Consider the following 17,292-nt stretch of genomic DNA (forward strand, 5'->3'; position numbering starts at 1 on the left):
CGCACTTCCGGCCTGGTTTTTTTTTTTCTCTCCCGCTGGCGCGCTGGCCGGGGTCGTGAGCTGTCGTGGCGGTGTTTTGGGGGAAACGGTGGCCGCGCGCCCCGCTTTCCGGGAATCTCATCGGGGTCTCGTGGCCCCGGAGGCTGCGATGGCGGTGGCCTGCGCGGTCGTGTTGGCGTTGAAAGCAGAAGCGGAGGAGGAAGAGAAGGATCCCGGGGACTGGCGAGACCCCGAAACCTCCCGGAGATGCTTCTGGCGGCTGCGCTCCGGGGACGTGTCCGGCCCGGAGGAGGCGCTGAGCCGCCGGCGGGAGCTGTGCCGCCGCTGGCTGCGGCCCGAGCGGCGCTCCGAGGAGCGGATGCTGGAGCTGCTGGTCCTCGAGCAGTTCCTCAGCCTCCTCGCGCGCCGGCTGCAGGACCCCGTGCGCCACCTGCCCCCCGAGAGCGGGGAGGAGGCAGGGGCCTGGGCGCGCGCCCTGCACCCGGCCTCCCCGCAGGTGAGGACCCCCCAAACCCCGAGACCGCAGGCGAATGAGTCTTCCCACCGCTGTGTCAAGAGCTCCGAGAGGGAAGGGCGCACTTTGGGGTTGAACAAGATCCACAGTCTAGGCCCAAGAAGGTGCAGCAGGGTTGTAGCTGGTCCCCTTGTTCCCTGATTAGCAGTGAGGAGGAGGTGGACACTGGCGCTCCCCTTGTCTCCCTTCCGCACATTCAGCCCAGTCAAAGCTGTCTGGAGATGCTGGCTAGCTCAAGCTAGCCCCGAAGTCGCGTTTCAGGGGTCCCTGAGTCCAGTCGAGGTGACGTGGGTCGCTTTGTTACCCTGCTACTCGGCTCACCAGCTCCTCGCTCTCAGCAGAGAAAGCGAGCACTAACTGAGGTCTTGCACACCTCCAGGGCACCCCGACTTTCAAGGCCAAGGCTGGATCACCGACCTGGGGAGAGTGGCAGCAGCTGGCCGCGGCCCCCCAGAATGGCTTGTGCAAAGAGAGCACTGAGGACTATGGGAGCACGGCCTTGCCCGGTGAGTGAGGCTCCTCTCTGATGCCCTGTGGTCCGCATGACTCTAGTGAGCCAGGGTCTCCTCCCGGATGCTGTGATGAAACACCCTTCCCAGAATGCCCCAGTTCCTGTCCTCCTGCCTCTGGAACTCCTCTTCTTCCCAGAATCCCCCAGTTCCCACCCCCCCACACACCTCCCTCTCCACAAGCGCCCAGGGGAATAGTTCTTATAGATTGACACCTCCCCCCCCAACCCAACCGAGACCACGGGTCCTGACACTGACATTGGAGTCCCGGGCTGGGCCCGTTCTCTCTCTGCTCACATTCTCGCATTTCAGGCCTGGAGAACCAAGCTGCCTGGAACCCCATCCTGATCCCAAAGCAGGAGAAGGACTGCAAGAAGGAGGTCAAGCCTGCGCAGGCCTGGTACAAGGCGCGCCCCCAAGGACGGACCTCAACAGGGAAGAGAAACTACCTAAAGATGCTGTCCTGCCACCGCCACACCCCCAGGGTTCTCCAGGAGAGCCAAGGTACCACAGCTACCATGCACGTCCCCTGTGGGGTCAACGAGGAAGAGCTTTGGAGAAGTGGAGAGCCGGGGTGCACAGCCATCTCACAGGTCCCCTGTGGGGCCAAGGAGGAGGGGCTTTGGAGAAGTGACAACTTTGAGGAGGTTGTCACCGCCCTTGCCCTTGCTCAGGATCAACTTTACCACTTTTGTGAAGTAGTCCCCACTGGAGAACGAGTTTGCTGTGGGGAGTGGAGCCCAGCTCATCTCCTCCGTCTGCTACTTTGAGTCTGAAAAGGACTGGTGAGCCATGCTAATCTCACTTCCCTTCCTTCCTACTTCATCTCTTCCTCTCCATCCTTTTCTTCCCAGCCCCCAACTCTTCTTAATTCATGTAGAAAGCATTTTCTCCTGACTGCCTTGGAGCAGTTGACTGTATGTGTTCGCTGAGAGGTCATAGGTGGACTGGACCTTACTGTGGTCGGACATGTAGTCCCTGGACGTGAGCTGTATGTCAGCCCCTCGGGCCAGTGTGGTGCACAGGCCTGTGATTCTAGCTTTATTTTGAGACCAGTGTGGGGTTCACAGGAAGTCGGAGGCAGCCTGAACTCTGTGTAGGAAGCTCTTCCCTGACAGAGAGCAAGCCAGCCTTCAGCAGGAGCAGCTGTGCACTGTAGGGAGCCCATGAAACTACTCCATAAATGTAGCTAACATTGTCTGTGGATTTCAGAATTGAAATGGTTTTTATAAACATATAGATCAGTTTTATTTGGAGGGGGTTTATGGGGCGGCTTGGAAAATGCCGCTGTTTTTATCTGTGAAGACAGTGTAAACTAGGTTTTTTTCCTTCCTCAGGTGGGTGAGCAAGCACATTAAGAAGCCCATTCCACAGTCCTCAGCTTGGGCTGGCACCCCAACAACATTTTGCTGGCTGTAGCATCATGTGACTTCAAATCCAGGTGAGGATAAATGGGCACTGCCTGTTGCTCAGCACTGACAAGGTACCCATTGGGCTCCTTTATTTGCAAAGTACAGTACCTTGTGAGCAGCTTGGTGATAAAGAGAGCTTCTTTGTCTAGAAAAGGAGCTGGGGCTGGGATGTGGCTCAGCAGCTAGAGAACTTGCTGAGCTGGTTACCTTCCCCCAGCACTGCAGAAGCCCGGTAGGTGCTGCACGCCTGTAAACCCAGCACTGCAGCAGCTGTGCTGGTGGCTGGGTGCACAGCGTTAGCTGCTCGGCCATCGGGAGCCGCCTGGCCTGGGTCAGCCACGACAGCACAGTGTCTGTGGCCAACACCTCCAAGAGTGTTCAGTGAGTCCTCTCCTGGCTGGGGGGAGGGTTGGGGGGTACAGTTAGCGATCTATACATGCTGGCCCTACACGGCAGCGAGGGGAAGGGTGGACAGCTACCGATCTGGACACGCTCTCCTTGGCAGCTGGAGGAAGTGTATACAGTTGGCCACAGTCACTCTCGACACAGTAACCTAGAGCACTGTAGCTAGGGGGAGTGTATACAGCTCCCAGGATAGAGCAGCTGGGTCTCACTGGGGGTCAGTAACCCACACCTGCCCTTCAAGAAGCACCTGTAGACAGCAGGCCTGGTCCCAGCCACCCTCATGAAGATGATGGCTGGGAGCTGGGAAGATGGCTCCACAGATGCCTGAATGTCTCTCACATCTGTGGTCCCCACCAGCCCCCAGGGAGATGGGAAGTGTGGTGGCGCAGGAGGCTCAGAAGTTCAAGACCAGCCCGGTCTTTGTCCCAGGAAACCAGAGCTGAAGTTGCTGCCACCACCCGGCACATGCACGCCCTCAGCTCCTTCCCCTGACACCACCCCAAACAGGACAGGGGCCATCTTTCTCCTGCCTTCGTGCCACCCCAGGTCTTCGGGAAGAGTCTGAATGGTGCTTTGTCACCAGACTGTGGTGAAGGTGGCTCGGTGGCAAGGGAAGAAGCCTGGAGTCGAGTCCGCTTTCAGGCGGCTTGGCACTTGCCCCCCCTCCCCCACCCCCTTCCCCCCCCCCCCCCCGTGGGCAGCCTAGGAATGTGCCTGGGTTATGGCCTCCTCCTGGCCACCCTGTGAGGATGCAGTGGCGTGGACAGTTCGGACGTCGTCCTCCCCGTGCTGACTCTACTAGTTCTCTTGTGAAAGGGTCACCACGGCAGAACTGTGCTCTGCGACAGCTTTGCTGGTGTCAAGCTTTTATTTTGTTTTTTGGTTGTTTGCATTTTGTTTTGTTTGTTAAATTAAATTTCTGTTTTTTGTATTAATTATAGTTTATTTGTAGCCCAGCTGTAGCTCCCTCCCTCCCCCTGTCATTCCTCCCATCATCTCTCCCTCCCTGTCATCCCTCCCTTTCTCCCCACCAACCCTCCTTCTTTCCTGCATCATCCCTCCTTCCCTCCGCACATCTCTCCCTCCCTCCATATCATCCCTTCCTCCCTCCTCATCATCCCTGCCATCCTCCCTTCCTGTCATCCCTCCCTCCATATCATCCCTTCCTCCCTCCTCATCATCCCTGCCACCCTCCCTTTCTGTCATCCCTCCCTCCCCATCATCCCTTCCTCCCTCCTCTCCTCCCTGCTCCTCCCCCAGTCTACTGCTAGGGGAAGTCCCCCCCTTCCATATAACCCTAGTCTATCAGGTCTCATCAGGACTGGCTATAATGTCCTCCTCTGTGGCCTGGCAAGACTGCTCCTCTCTCGGGTGGTGGTGGGGGAAGTCAAAGAGCCGACCTCGTAGGTCATGTCAGAGATCTTGGTGTCAAGCTTTCACCCTTTCACATGAATACACTCTTACAAGCCAGGCACAGAGGCGCAGGCCCACAGTCCCATCATCCAGGGAGCCGAGGCAAAGGGATCATGCGTTCGAGGCCATTCTGGTCTGCAGGGTAGGATCCTCATGTGAAGGTGGCACTGCCCGAGTTTGGTCCTCAGTGTGCACTTCACAAAGGAGGAGAACCATGTGTGATGCGTGTTTCCCCTGTGCAGTGTGTCGACTCTGAAGACAGAATTTCTACCACTGCTCAGTTTGTCCTCAGAGAAGAGCATCGTGGCCGAGGTGAGTGTGTGCCCCTCCTGGGATGCCTCCTGTGCTGGGCCCAGGACTTGCCTCACACACCCTCCCCCGCATACACTTTCCCACAGTGGGCACCCTAGCTGGGTGCCACCTGCCTGTGCCAGTCCCGGGATGTGCCCCTCGCACCCTCCCCTGTACACAGTTCCCCGCACACAGTGTACCTACTTGCATGGTGCCACTTGGCTGTGGCAGTCAAACAAGGTGCATGTGCTGCCCAGAGCCCACACAGAGAAGGGAGAGAACAGATTCTCACAGTCGTCCGCTGACCTGTGTACCAAACACACAGCATAATGAACTAATAACAACCTGAAATGATAGTGAGTGTGTAAAGGCCCTTCTCACGGGCTGTGCTGTTGCCTCAACGCTCGAGTCCAGCCAAGCTGGCATCTGAGGAGGAGGAGGCTGTCTCTGAAAGCTCTGCAGGGTGAAGTTGGCTCACCCTGGTGTCCCTTGTCTGCCCAGCTCTGCAGGCATCTTGGGGTGAAGGCTCTATAAGAAGTCTCCCTATTTGTTTGTTTCCTTTGGGGTTGTGGATTGGGATGGAACCTGGAACTCCTGAAGGCCGATTTCAAAACCCAGGAAGGCTCTGGCCGCCCAAGCAGGCTGCTCTCAGAGGCCTTGTTGAGGACTGGTTGGCTTCAGCCATGCTCCGGTCACTTTTGAGCTTGGAAGGAGAAAGTAGTTCTTTGTGTCCGCATCTGCTGAGCCCTGTTCTGTCCCTACCAGCCCCATGCTGAGGCTGTGGCCTTTCCTCCTTCCCTCCCTGTCTTCCTCCCTGCTGCCTTCCCCTCCCTCTCCTTCCCCCTTCCTCACTCTCCTCTCTCCTGTATCCCTCTCCCTCCCCTTTTCCTTACTTCTCCATTCCCTTTCTCTCTCCCTCTACCTTCATCTCCTTCCCCCTCCTTTTCCCTCCTCTCTCTCTCCCTTTCTCTCACTCTCCCTTCCTCTCTCTGCCTCTCTCCTTTCTCCCTTTCTCTCTGTCCCTCTCTTTTCTCCCGTTCTCTCCCTCTCTCTTATTCCTCTCTCCCTCTCTCCCGTTCTCTCTCCCTTCCTCTCTCTCTCCGTCTCTTTCCCTCCCTATCTCTCTCTCTCCCTCCTTTTCACTCTCCTTCTCCTCTGACACCAGATGGCTGTGAACCACCATGTGAGTCCTGGGACTCTTTCAAGACCTCTGGAAGAGTAGCCAGCACTCTCAACCGCTGAGCCATCCCTGTAGCCCCCTGACCTTGAACTTGTAACCTTCCTGCCTCCACCTTCAGATGGGTAGGGCTCTATGCAAACACCAGTACCCAGTGTATGGCTCTGGGGACCTGGCCAAGGCCTGATGTAGTCTTGGGCTTACCTGCTGGACCACATCCCGGGTGAGTGATGAGCCCTCCCACTCTAGGACAGGGTCTCGTCATGTAGCCCTGAGGGATCTGGAGCCTAGTGCACCCCCAGCTATCCGTCGGTGTGGGGCTTGGGGGAATGGCCTCACTCCCTCCACATACATCATGGTCTCACTCTTCTTTTAGCCATGTGTCAATTTACAAGGTAGACCAGCAAGACTGTCGAAAATTCTGCACCACTGGCATCGACGGGGCCATGAAGATCTGGGATTTCAAGATATGTCTCTCCAGTGGTGGTCGGCAGTGCTGGGGTGCAGACCGGGCCATGCACGCACTATCCACTGAGCCACCCTGCCGCAGTGTCTGCTGAAGAGCTGGCATTGGAGTCCCTAAGGGGAGCACAGCCCCCAGCAGGTGGGTGGACGTTGGCTCCGAGCCACCCTCATCCTCAGGAAAGGTTGGTGCCGTGTTGAAGCCAGCAGCCCACACAGCACAGCTGTGCACAGACACAATTTCACAGTTTACACAGTTGGCCTTGGACTCAGTCCTGGAATGGCCAGGCTTGGGAGGCTGAAGCAGAGGGATTACTCTGAGCTTGGTGCCAGCCTGAGCTAGATGATAGAACCTTACCCCCACACACACCAAAAAATAATGCAGTGAGCTGAGACGATAGAACATGCATGCACACACATGCACACATGCACATGCAACAAGTGTGATAATACAAAAAGTAGTATAGGGCCTGGAGTGATGGCTCAGCAGTTAAAGAGCACTCGCCTGGGCCTCAGGATTTGGTTCCAGTCACCCCCTTTGTCAGCTCACAACCAGGTCCATGGAATCTGATGCTCTTCCACCTTCCATAGACACCAGGCACACATGTGGTGTGTCAAAAAATACATACATACGTATATGCATACATACATGTGTACATACATGCGTACATGCATACATAAATTAGCTGGGTGGTGTAGCATGCCTGTGACCCCAGTACTCAGGGAGGCGGAGGAAGGGGCATCTCCGTGAGTTCAAGGCCAGCCTGGTCTACAGAGCAAGTCCAGAACAGCCAGGGCTGCGTAGAGAGACCCTGTCTCAAAAAAACAAAATGACATAAATAAATCCTGAAATAAAGGTCCAGACTTAGGGACACATGTCTTTAATTCCAGATGAGGATTGGTCTCCATGGAGTTGGAGGCAGCCTGGTATACAGAGTTCCAGGCCAGGCAGGGCCATGCAGTGAGGGGAAGAAGAAGTGGGAGGGAGGGAAGGAGGAAGGCTATGCAGATGGAGGTGATTGAGCTCTTGGGGAAGGAGATTCCATGCCCTGAGGCCGGGGAGTACAGCAGTGTGGCAGAGAGCCAAGGTCTCCAGGGCTGACAGAGCTCTGCTTTCTCCAGACCCTAGAGTCATCCATCCAGGGCCTCCGCAGCATGTGAGGAGGAGCCACCTGCACTAGGACCGGGGCTCCCTAAACGAAGTAACATGTCTTGGACATAGTAACATTCACTTAATAAAATACATACTTTAAATATTCAAACTGTATGAGCAGGGACAGCAGAGAAACCAGCAAAATAGCAGCTGGTCTATTATTGCAGTGAGTAATTTTATTATGGATGAGAGAGGAAAAATATTCAGAGGCACCTGGAAGAGTTTAGATGAGAGAGAAAAAGAAGTAGACTTGATATGACCAAGACTGTCTCAAAGAAAATAAAGAATATTAGGAGAAAAGTACAGGTAGCTTAGACAGAGACAAAGTAGGCTTTCATCAATGCACAGGATGGACCTAGGTCCCCCTTCACTTATGTAGCGGATGTGCAGCTTGGTCAACATGTGGGTCCCCTAACAATTGGACTGAGAGCTTTCAGTGACTCTGTTATTTGCCCTTAGTTCCCTTTCCCCTAGCCGGGCTATCTTGCCTGTCCTTATTGAGAGAGCATGCTCTTAGTCCTGCCTCATGTGATATGTCAGGGTGGGTTGGTACACATAGTAAACCTCTCTGAAAAGAATGAGGTCATGGGAGAGGGAATAATAATGGTGGGACTGTGAGGAGAGAAGGGATGGGGGCCTGTGATGAAGATATGAAATTAATTAATTGGTGGAAAGAAAGGGTAATTTCTAGAATATTTAGAAAATTGTGATAGTGCAGAAAGAGATGAGGCTGTTTGGGAAGGCACCAGAATCTAGATGGGTGTTTTGAGGTGTATAAAGAGTACATTTACTCCCCCTTCAGGCAACCTGGAAGCCACCATGGGTGTTAATATCCTGATAGGAGCCACAGGTCAGTAGAGAGCAGTATGTTCCTTTTGTCACAGCAAGAAAAATGGTTATTTTGCTGGACAAGGACTATTTCACTAATTCTGGATGAATACTGTTTTTGGTATGTGTGTTTATTTGTTTGTCTGTTTTTGTTTTTGTTTGTTTCTAATCCCCAGAATTCCTTTGATACTGCATGTTGAGCAGGTCCAGGACTGACATTTTTGGATAATTGCACTTCATGGGACCTAAGAAGTTTAAACTTGTTTTTTAAATTATTTAATTAAATAGTGTAATCAGGAGAGCCTGATTAAACTATTCCCACCTATTATGTCCTTTTAAAAAGTAATGGGTTTAGTTATCACATGCCACTTTAGAGATTTCCTTATGATGTGTTTTTATTTCCCATACTCAAATGTGTCATATTTTTAAAATCATAATTATTCGGCAGAATATCTTTAGGAAGAACCTAACAGTCTGGTAGAATTTTTCTATCTTAATGAAAACTGTATAATTACATGTATTAATGAAATTACACACTTTGCAGAAGTCAAAAATTATTACTATCATCAAATACAATCACCATAAACACAGGTAATTCTAATTTTGAATGATTTGTCCATGATTATATGTCCGAAGTATAATACATATTTTATTAATTAATGTACAGAGCATCTCCCATGTTTCAGTTACAATTCTTTGTGTATCTAGGATTAATATATAAAATTTACTATATACTAGTAAGCATGTGTACTCCTCTCCACTCTTCCAAGCTTTCTGACTTCTCCGTGCATGAAGCTTTCTGACCATGTCTCAGTAAAGCACATTCACCTTTAAAGTATTCTATGATTTTTGCATGTGTTAGACACCACAGTTCACAGTTTTAATGATTCTGCATGCTGCCTTTTTTCACCTGGGCCTTTAACAGGTTAAAAAATTAGGAACTGATAATCTTTGGAGATGAATATAAATTTCATGATATTTTTATATTACTGTCTTTTAAATATTATTATTATTTTCATTTATTTCAATTTATTCAAATTATATTGTGGCTGTGGCCCCCTCTCTCATCTCTTCCCAATCCCACCCTCCTTCCCTCTTCTCGCCTTACACCCCTACCCTAGTTCTCCCCTTTTATTTGAACCTATACAAGTATTCCTCCTATTTGACCCTGTATAAGTATTCCTCCTATTGTTACACTGATATCATTACAGTTATCTATCCTTCCATCTAACATCTATCCTCTATCGTCTATATCATATATCTATTACACACACATACACACATACACAGTTTTGAATATGTTATTTCTTCGAAACACATGGTTCAAATTTTTTTTTTTTAAATCAATGTCTTAAAGTCAAAATTTGAAATGCATGTGTCCCTTTGTCAGTTATGGCTTGAGCCTTAGAATGTTGATATCACAGTGGTTTCTCCCCCTGACTACTACAGAATGTTTATACTTCAGTGGTTTGTCTACAAACTGCTGTAGCCATTTTGGTTAGTGCCAGGAAAGAAAAGGATAATTTTTTGCCCACTGAAAGGTTCTCTATTCCAGGCTCCAATGTAAAGGTATTTTAAAATGCTCATTATGATTTTCATGCTAGACTAACGGTTTCAGGAAGTGTTCTGTCTTGAGTTCTCTAGAACCTGTGACCTAATTCTTAACAGTTTTCTCATGAAAAGCTACTCCGTTAGCAATAATCAGTACCATTCCCCCAAAGAAACAAAGTTATCATGACAGAGAGGTATGCTTTGAGTTATTATACACGAGAATGATAGCTATGTATCTTCAAAACTATATGCCCAAGATATGAGAGATTATTTTCTCTTTCATCTAGTTGTATTACCCACTATGCCAACAAAGTTTTGTTGGAAACTGCTTAAATTTCAGCCCCAAATTCAACAACTTTCTGGTTTCAAACATATATTTCTCAATATGTGAACACTGATTCTGCTAGATAGGAATGACTTTCCAGACTTACTCATTTAATTTCAATTTTATTATGAAACTGCATTGGCAATATTTTATAAAATACCTTTACATTATTGCCAGATGCATTTGATGACAGCCTTGGCTGATGTCTCTCTTTGACTGTTCAATTCACAGGGATCTTTAATCCTTCCCAAGTAAAAACTATGGCGTGTCAGTACATATTCCTTGAATGAAATAAAATGACTTAGGCATGGTAATATTCACTTAATAAAATACTTTAAATATTCCAACTTTATGAACAGGAGCAGTATACAAACCAGTAAAATAGTAGCCACTCTGTTATTACAGGGAATAATTTTATTATGGGTCAGAGAGGAAAGATGTTCAGAGGTACCTGGAAGAGTTCAGAGCAAAGAAAAAAAGAAGCAGACGTGATATGACCAAGACTGTCTAGAAGAGAATGGAGAATATTAGGAGAAAAGTAGAGATAGCTTAGACAGAGACAAACTATGCTTTCATAAATGCACAGGCTGGACCTAGGTCCACCTACACATATGTAGCAGATGTGTATCTTGGTCAACATGTGGGTCCCCGAACAATTGGACTGAGGGCTGTCTCTGACTCTGTTGCTAGCCTTTTAGTTCCTTTTCCCCTAGCAGGGCTGTCTTGCCTGTCCTTAGTGAGAGAGGAAGCTCTTAGTCCTACCTCATGTTATGTGTCAGGGTGGGTTGGTACACAGAGTGACCCTCTCTGAAGAGAAAGAGGGAATGAGGGAGGGGAGAATAATGTAGGATTGTGAGGAGAGAAGGGCCGGGGCCTGGAATGAAGATGTGAAATTTATAAATAAATTAATTAGTGTAAAAAAATCAGGATATTTCTAGACTATTTAGGAAATTAGGATAGTGCAGAAAGAGTTGAGGCTGTTTGGGAAAGTATAGGAATCTAGATGGGTGTTTTGAGATGTATAAAAAGTCCATTTACATCCCCTTCAAGGAACCTGGAGACCACCATGGGTGTTGATATCTTGATAGGAGTCACAGGTCAATAGAAAGCCATATGACCCTTTTGTCAGAGCAAGGAGAATGGCTAATTTGCTGGACTATTTCACTACTATTTTAAAAATAATGGGTTTAGTTACAGCATGCCACTATATAGATGTCCTTCTAATGTGTTTTTATTTCCCATACTCATGTATCACATTTTAAAAATCATTTATTCAGCAGAATATCTTTATGAAGAACTTTATAGTTTGGTAGAGTTTTTCTGTCTTAATTAGAAATGTATAATTACACATATTAATGAAATTACACACTTCAAGAAAGCAAAAATTATTCCTATCACCAAATACAATCATTTTAAACACAGGCATTCTAATTTTGAACGATTTGTCTGTGATTATTTTATGTCCAAGGTATACTACATTTCTTTATTAGGAAACTTACAGAGTATCTCCCTTGTTTCAGTCACAATTCTTTGTGTGTCTAGGATTAATATATAAAATTTACTATACACTAATAAGCATGTGCACTTCTCTCCAATCTTTAAAACGTTCTAACTTCTCTGTGCATGAAGCTTTCTGACTGTATCTTAGTAAAGCATATTCATCTTTGAAGTATGCTATGATTTTTGCATTTCTTAGACTCCAAGGTTCACAGTCTTAATGATTTTGCATGAAGCCTTTTTTCACATGGGCCTTTAGCAGGTCAAAAGAATTAGGAATTAATAATCTTTGGAGATGAATATAAATGTCATGATTTTTTATACATACTCTCTTTTTAATATTGCTGTTATTATTAACGTTTATTACAATTTATTCAAATTACATTGCGGTTATGGCCCCCTCCCTCATCTCCCAATCTCACCCTCCTCTCCTGCTATGCCCCTCCCCTAATGCACTGATAGGGAAGGTCCTCTTCCCCTTCTATTTGATCCTAGTCTATCATGATGTTTTATAAAGGTATTCCTCCTATTTTGGAACACATCTTACAGGTATCTATCCTGTCTAACATCAATCACCTATCGGTCATCTATACATATATCTTTTACACAAACATATACACATATATGGTTGTGAAAATGTTATTCCAAACACATATTGTTCAAGAATTGTTCAAAATCACTGTTTTATAAAGTCAACAGTTTGAAAGAAGTGAAATGCATGTGTCACTTTGTCAGTTATGGCCTGAGCCTTGGAATGTTGACATCACAGTGGTTTTTCCCTCTGACTACTACAGAATGTGTGCTCTTCAGTAGTTTGTCTACAAACTGCTGTAGCAGTTTTTGTTTGGTGCCATGAGAGAAAAGCTTAATTTGTGCCCAGTGAAAGATTCTCCATTCTAGGCTCCACTGTAAAGGTATTTTTAAATGACTATTATGGTTTTCATGGTACACTAATGGTTTCAAGAAGCATGTCTTGATTCATTCAGATTATGTAAACCCAGATTCATGAAAAAATACTCATACTACAATTTAGTACCATTCCCCAAAAGAAAGAAAAAAATACCTGAAGTATGCTCTGAGATATAAAGAAAAAAGGTGTTTGTATATTTGACCAAGTTATGAGTGAGGACTATTCTCTGTAGCATCTAATTTTGGTACTCATCCTGACTACAAGGATTTGTTTTAAATTTGCGTCAGATTTCAACCTTAAAATCTGAAAACTCTCTGGTTTTCAACAGACTTTTATTGTTTCTAACATATTTTGTGTTCTTTCAAACCTAAATCTCAATATTTTGATATAGATTCAGATTAGACAACTGTTTTCCAAACGTGCTCATTTACTTTCAATTCTGTTATCATAAAACTGAATTAGTACTACTTTTAACGTACCTTTACATTACATACCTTTCATTTATGTGCATATTGAAAACCATTGACTGCTGTCTTTCTTTGACACTTTCATTCATTTCATTAAGTGTTTTCTAACTCAAAGCTATGGGATCTCTGTATACATTCCTTGTTTTTAGCAGCGTAATAGTCACTTAAGTACAGATATATTTTAAATGTTCAATTATATGATCTGGATAACAGGAAAAAACACCAAATCTTAGATGATTACAGGGAAGACTTTTATTATGGATAAAAGATTAAAAATTTTCAGAGGATTCTAGAAAAGTTCATACGAGAGGGGAGAAAAACATATTTCATGTGACCAAACTGTCTAGGAGAAAAGAAACAATATTAAGACAGAAAGGTGGAGATAGCTCAGACAAGTAAAGAAACTGCCTTCATAAAGGGATAATTACACTAGAATATTTTGGGAGTTAGAAGAGTGCAGGAGGAGTTAGGCTTGTTTGGGAATGACAGGAATACAGGTGTGGGTTCTGAGATGTGTAAGAAGTACTTTTGTTTCCCCTTCACTTGACCTGCAGGCCAGCATTGGTGCTGATATCCTGATATCACAGGTCAATGGAGTGCCATATGTCCCTTTTGCCAGAGGCAAGGAAAATGACTTCTTTTGCTATTTAAGAACTGTATCACGAATTCTTTATGAATATTGTTTAGTATCAGTATTTTTTCCTGCATTCCAATGTTTCAGCCATTTGAAAGAAGAAGTATTGAGTAGAAAATCTTTATAAAGTACTTTACAGTTTGGTAGAGTTTTGCTATCTCATTTAATACTGTAAAATTATACATATTAAACTACACAGTTTACAGAAGGTACAGTTTACTATCAACAAAATTCAATCATTTAAAGAAATAGGCATTCTAATTTTAAATGATCTGTTCATGATTATCTTGTGTCTTGTATACTACATATTTGATCATGAGATTTACCGAGTATCTTCCAGGTTGTTTCAGTCACAATTCTACGTGTCTTTAGCCTTTACTATATACTAATAAGCAAGTATCCTCCTCTGTAGACATCAATGCTGTCTTGACTTTCTTGTGCATGAAGCTTTCTATCTCAGTAAAGCATATTCCCTTTGAAAACCTATGATTTTTACATCTGTTAGGCCCTAAGGTTCACAGGATTAATGACATCTCCATATTGCCTTTTTCAGGTGGAACTTTGATAGGTTAAAAGTATTAGGAATTAATAAATGGGGATAAATATACATTTCACCATGTTTTGCACCAAGTATTTTGCCTCTTATTGCACACATATTGCATTAGGGTGAACAATGATATCCATGTTGCTACTACAATGGCCAATTTTTAGGAGTCACCTACTTTGGCCTTCATTTAATGTTTGGCATCAATATGTCCTTTTTGTGAATTACTCTAGTATTTCTTTTTCTCTCCAATATGATGCTTTGCAATGTGCTTCCTGCTTTAATTTTTAAATCATGAATAATATTGGCAAACTTTATTAATAATGGATAGTCTTTATTACTCAAATTAAAAAATGATTTTAGTTGAAATACAATTACTTCACCCCCTTCCTCACTCTGGGCAAGTGGTTCTCACCTTTGGAGATGCTATATTTGATATCTTCCTATCAGAGACTTATATTAGAATTCATAACAGTAACAAAATTACAGTTATAAAGTAGCAATGAAATAATTTTATAATAATAAAGCATAATAACCATAAAATAATTTTATGGTTGTATCCTATGACATGAGTAACTGTATTAAAGTGTTAAACACTGATCTATATCCTACCAGCTACACTTCTTCAAACTTGAGTCTTCTCATGACTCTCAAGTTGATCACTTCTGGAAAAAAAAGCCTATTTCTCCAATCTCTTCCCAATACTTCTCTTCCTAAGTGTCCTCTTCCTATTTCATTTTAAATATGCTTATAGCTCAACAGAATCCTGCTTTGGGAATTGAGCCTGTGTTTTAAAACTGTGCACCCTTTGAAATTTAGTATGGATATCAGTCTTGTAATTATCCACTGAATACCTGTTTTGTTAGGTCGAGACCTGTCCTAGGAGAATCCATAAACTACATGGAAGCCTGTGAGGAGTTCACCACCAATGGAATGTACTGAACCTCGCTATGCCAAGGCTCCTGAGACAGAACAAGAAAAAAACATCTCTCCTTGTTTGATGATATTTTGGTTGTGTCTAATAACCTTTGAGTATGTCCCTCATGCCTGCCACTTTGATTAGGCTTTACTGTACAAAAATAAAATAGTTTTGATTTATGTATTGCTTTATAATTACTTCATTATTTCCCCATTTTATTTCTTATTACACATCTTCTCATGTTCCCTTACTTGGTCTCTTTTAAAATCATAGCTTCTTTTTTAATTAATTATTGTTACAGAAGTATATGTATATTAAGGTACATATATGTGTGTGGATATTCCTAACTATATAAATATAATCAGCTCATTCAGTATAATGTTAATTGTATATGTGTTTTCAGGACTGTCCATTTGATATTAGATAGCCAATTGGTCCGCTCTTCCTATGGGAGGGGTATTTCTCTTACTCTCAAAATTTCACAGTGGTACAGACTTTTGAAGTAGGGTTGAAGCTTAGTGGACTCTCTTCTGTACACATTTTCACTTTGTCATCACAAATGTTTTAGTCATATTATAAAAAATGAATTATTTAAAGTGTGATTCTGCTGTTTGAATTGAGGAAAGAATAGTAACAATCTTGAAAAGGAGAGAGATGTAGTAGCACATGTCAGCAATTACAGTTATTTTGAAGCTAACTTACAAGTATTGGAAGTTTGTGGACTACACTAAAATTTTTCTGACACTATTTAAAATATGAAAGGTAAAATAACTTACATTGTTTGCTCAAAGGGGATGATATATATAAGCCTCTGAAATTATAATTTCCAAATTAGTGTGAAGAGATGAGAACCAGACACTATTCCTGCACTCATCAGAGGAACTGCTAGAACCAAGTAGGTCCTGCTTGGTGATCCTGCAGATGCTAAGGACTGCTGTGTAAATATATATATATTTGCATTGTTACATATGAGCATGGAGGTGTTTTCTAGGACCACATCACATGTAATCTTGAGGAGCCATGATCATAGCCTTCATATTATTCTGAAAGGAATAAAATTGGTCCTGACCTCATCAAATACATATTTTAAGGGGCATTCTCATAAGTATATAAATAGATTTTAGGACAGACATCAATAAAACAGTCTTCTCAGTTTGGGGGTAAATTTTCCAGTCATTGAGTAATATTCCTGAAGATCCATTTCATAAATTATGAAAAAAATTATTAAAGGTGCAGAAGAGAGTTCTTCTATACATTATAGACAACCAAATGCATACATTTGTCTCTCAACTCTGAGAGAAAACTCAACCCTCAACATTTTTCTCTCACTGTAAGCTCCCACCCTAGAAAAGGGTGACTTAGTGTCTAAGCAGTGTAGGCCTAACCTAAGTGAATGGCCCAGCTGTATGTCCAATCTGTCCATCTTTCTCGTCAGTTCTCCTCAGCTCCACTTTAGTCCACAATTGGAAATTCTCATTTTATTTTGAGAAATAGTAATCAACTCATTTCAAATTAAAAAAAAAAAAAGATACTGATCATTTTCTATCAAATGTATTTGTGAAACAAGTGAATTTCACTTTCACTTTTGAGGATAATGAAAACTAAAATGTTTGATTTCTTAAAAGAAAAGCTGTTCATTTTTGGTTGAATTGGAACAGTAATTAAAACTGTTTTGAGATTATCATTTATATTATGAAAAGAGGATTATCAAGCTTATGAGATGGTTGTCATTTTTCCATTTTCATTGCAGATTATTTCTAATAAATATTAGAAGTTACAGGTTTCATTAAGCATTACTTCCCAGTTTTGGTTCATATATGCATACATATGTATGTATATATACATTCATACACATATATGCATTCAGAATGTCTTGAGGGTGGAAAGCAAATGCAAATATGAATATTTCATATATCTGAGGTGTGTGCATGTGTATGCTGAAGCATATGTTACATGATGTGCTTGTGTTTTCACTATAGCATATTATGTTAGATGGGTGGGAAATCTTCACGTTTTGGATTTTAGAAGTATTTACGTTTAGGATTTTTGAATCAGGGTTTATACTTGTCATCTGATTTCTCCTGAACCTGAGAGAGTCAGAGTCCTTATGTTTAGTTGTGTAGCCACATATTAGCTCACCAGTATCCAATGAAGAATTCCATATCCAGGTTTACATAACAAATGCCTCAGAAAATTCTCAGTCCGTCATAAAAATAATACAAAAGAATCACAAATGTGGGAAGAACTCTCAGGAGATAGAAAGGAGAGAGTGAGAAAAATT

General features: G+C 43.9%; 1 protein-coding gene across 3 annotated transcripts; it reads left to right on the plus strand.

The window, feature by feature from the left end:
- Positions 1-6: 6 nt before the first annotated feature.
- Positions 7-15,190, plus strand: LOC110543656 (zinc finger protein 394-like). Of its 3 annotated transcripts, none has more exons than XM_060376390.1 (7): positions 7-496; positions 894-1,020; positions 1,336-1,808; positions 2,361-2,464; positions 4,496-4,565; positions 6,098-6,325; positions 14,959-15,190. In XM_060376390.1, the coding sequence occupies exons 1-3, from the start codon at positions 149-151 to the stop codon at positions 1,791-1,793; spliced, it is 933 nt and encodes a 310-aa protein (XP_060232373.1). In that variant the 5' UTR covers positions 7-148; the 3' UTR covers positions 1,794-1,808; positions 2,361-2,464; positions 4,496-4,565; positions 6,098-6,325; positions 14,959-15,190. The 3 variants fall into 3 exon arrangements, with proteins under 3 accessions (XP_060232373.1, XP_060232375.1, XP_060232374.1); XM_060376392.1 differs by having other exon boundaries at positions 1,336-1,527; XM_060376391.1 differs by lacking the exon at positions 14,959-15,190 and adding an exon at positions 8,139-8,406.
- Positions 15,191-17,292: the final 2,102 nt, after the last annotated feature.

This window comes from Meriones unguiculatus (genome assembly GCF_030254825.1).
Source record: "Meriones unguiculatus strain TT.TT164.6M chromosome 13 unlocalized genomic scaffold, Bangor_MerUng_6.1 Chr13_unordered_Scaffold_39, whole genome shotgun sequence".
Lineage (NCBI taxonomy): Eukaryota > Metazoa > Chordata > Mammalia > Rodentia > Muridae > Meriones > Meriones unguiculatus.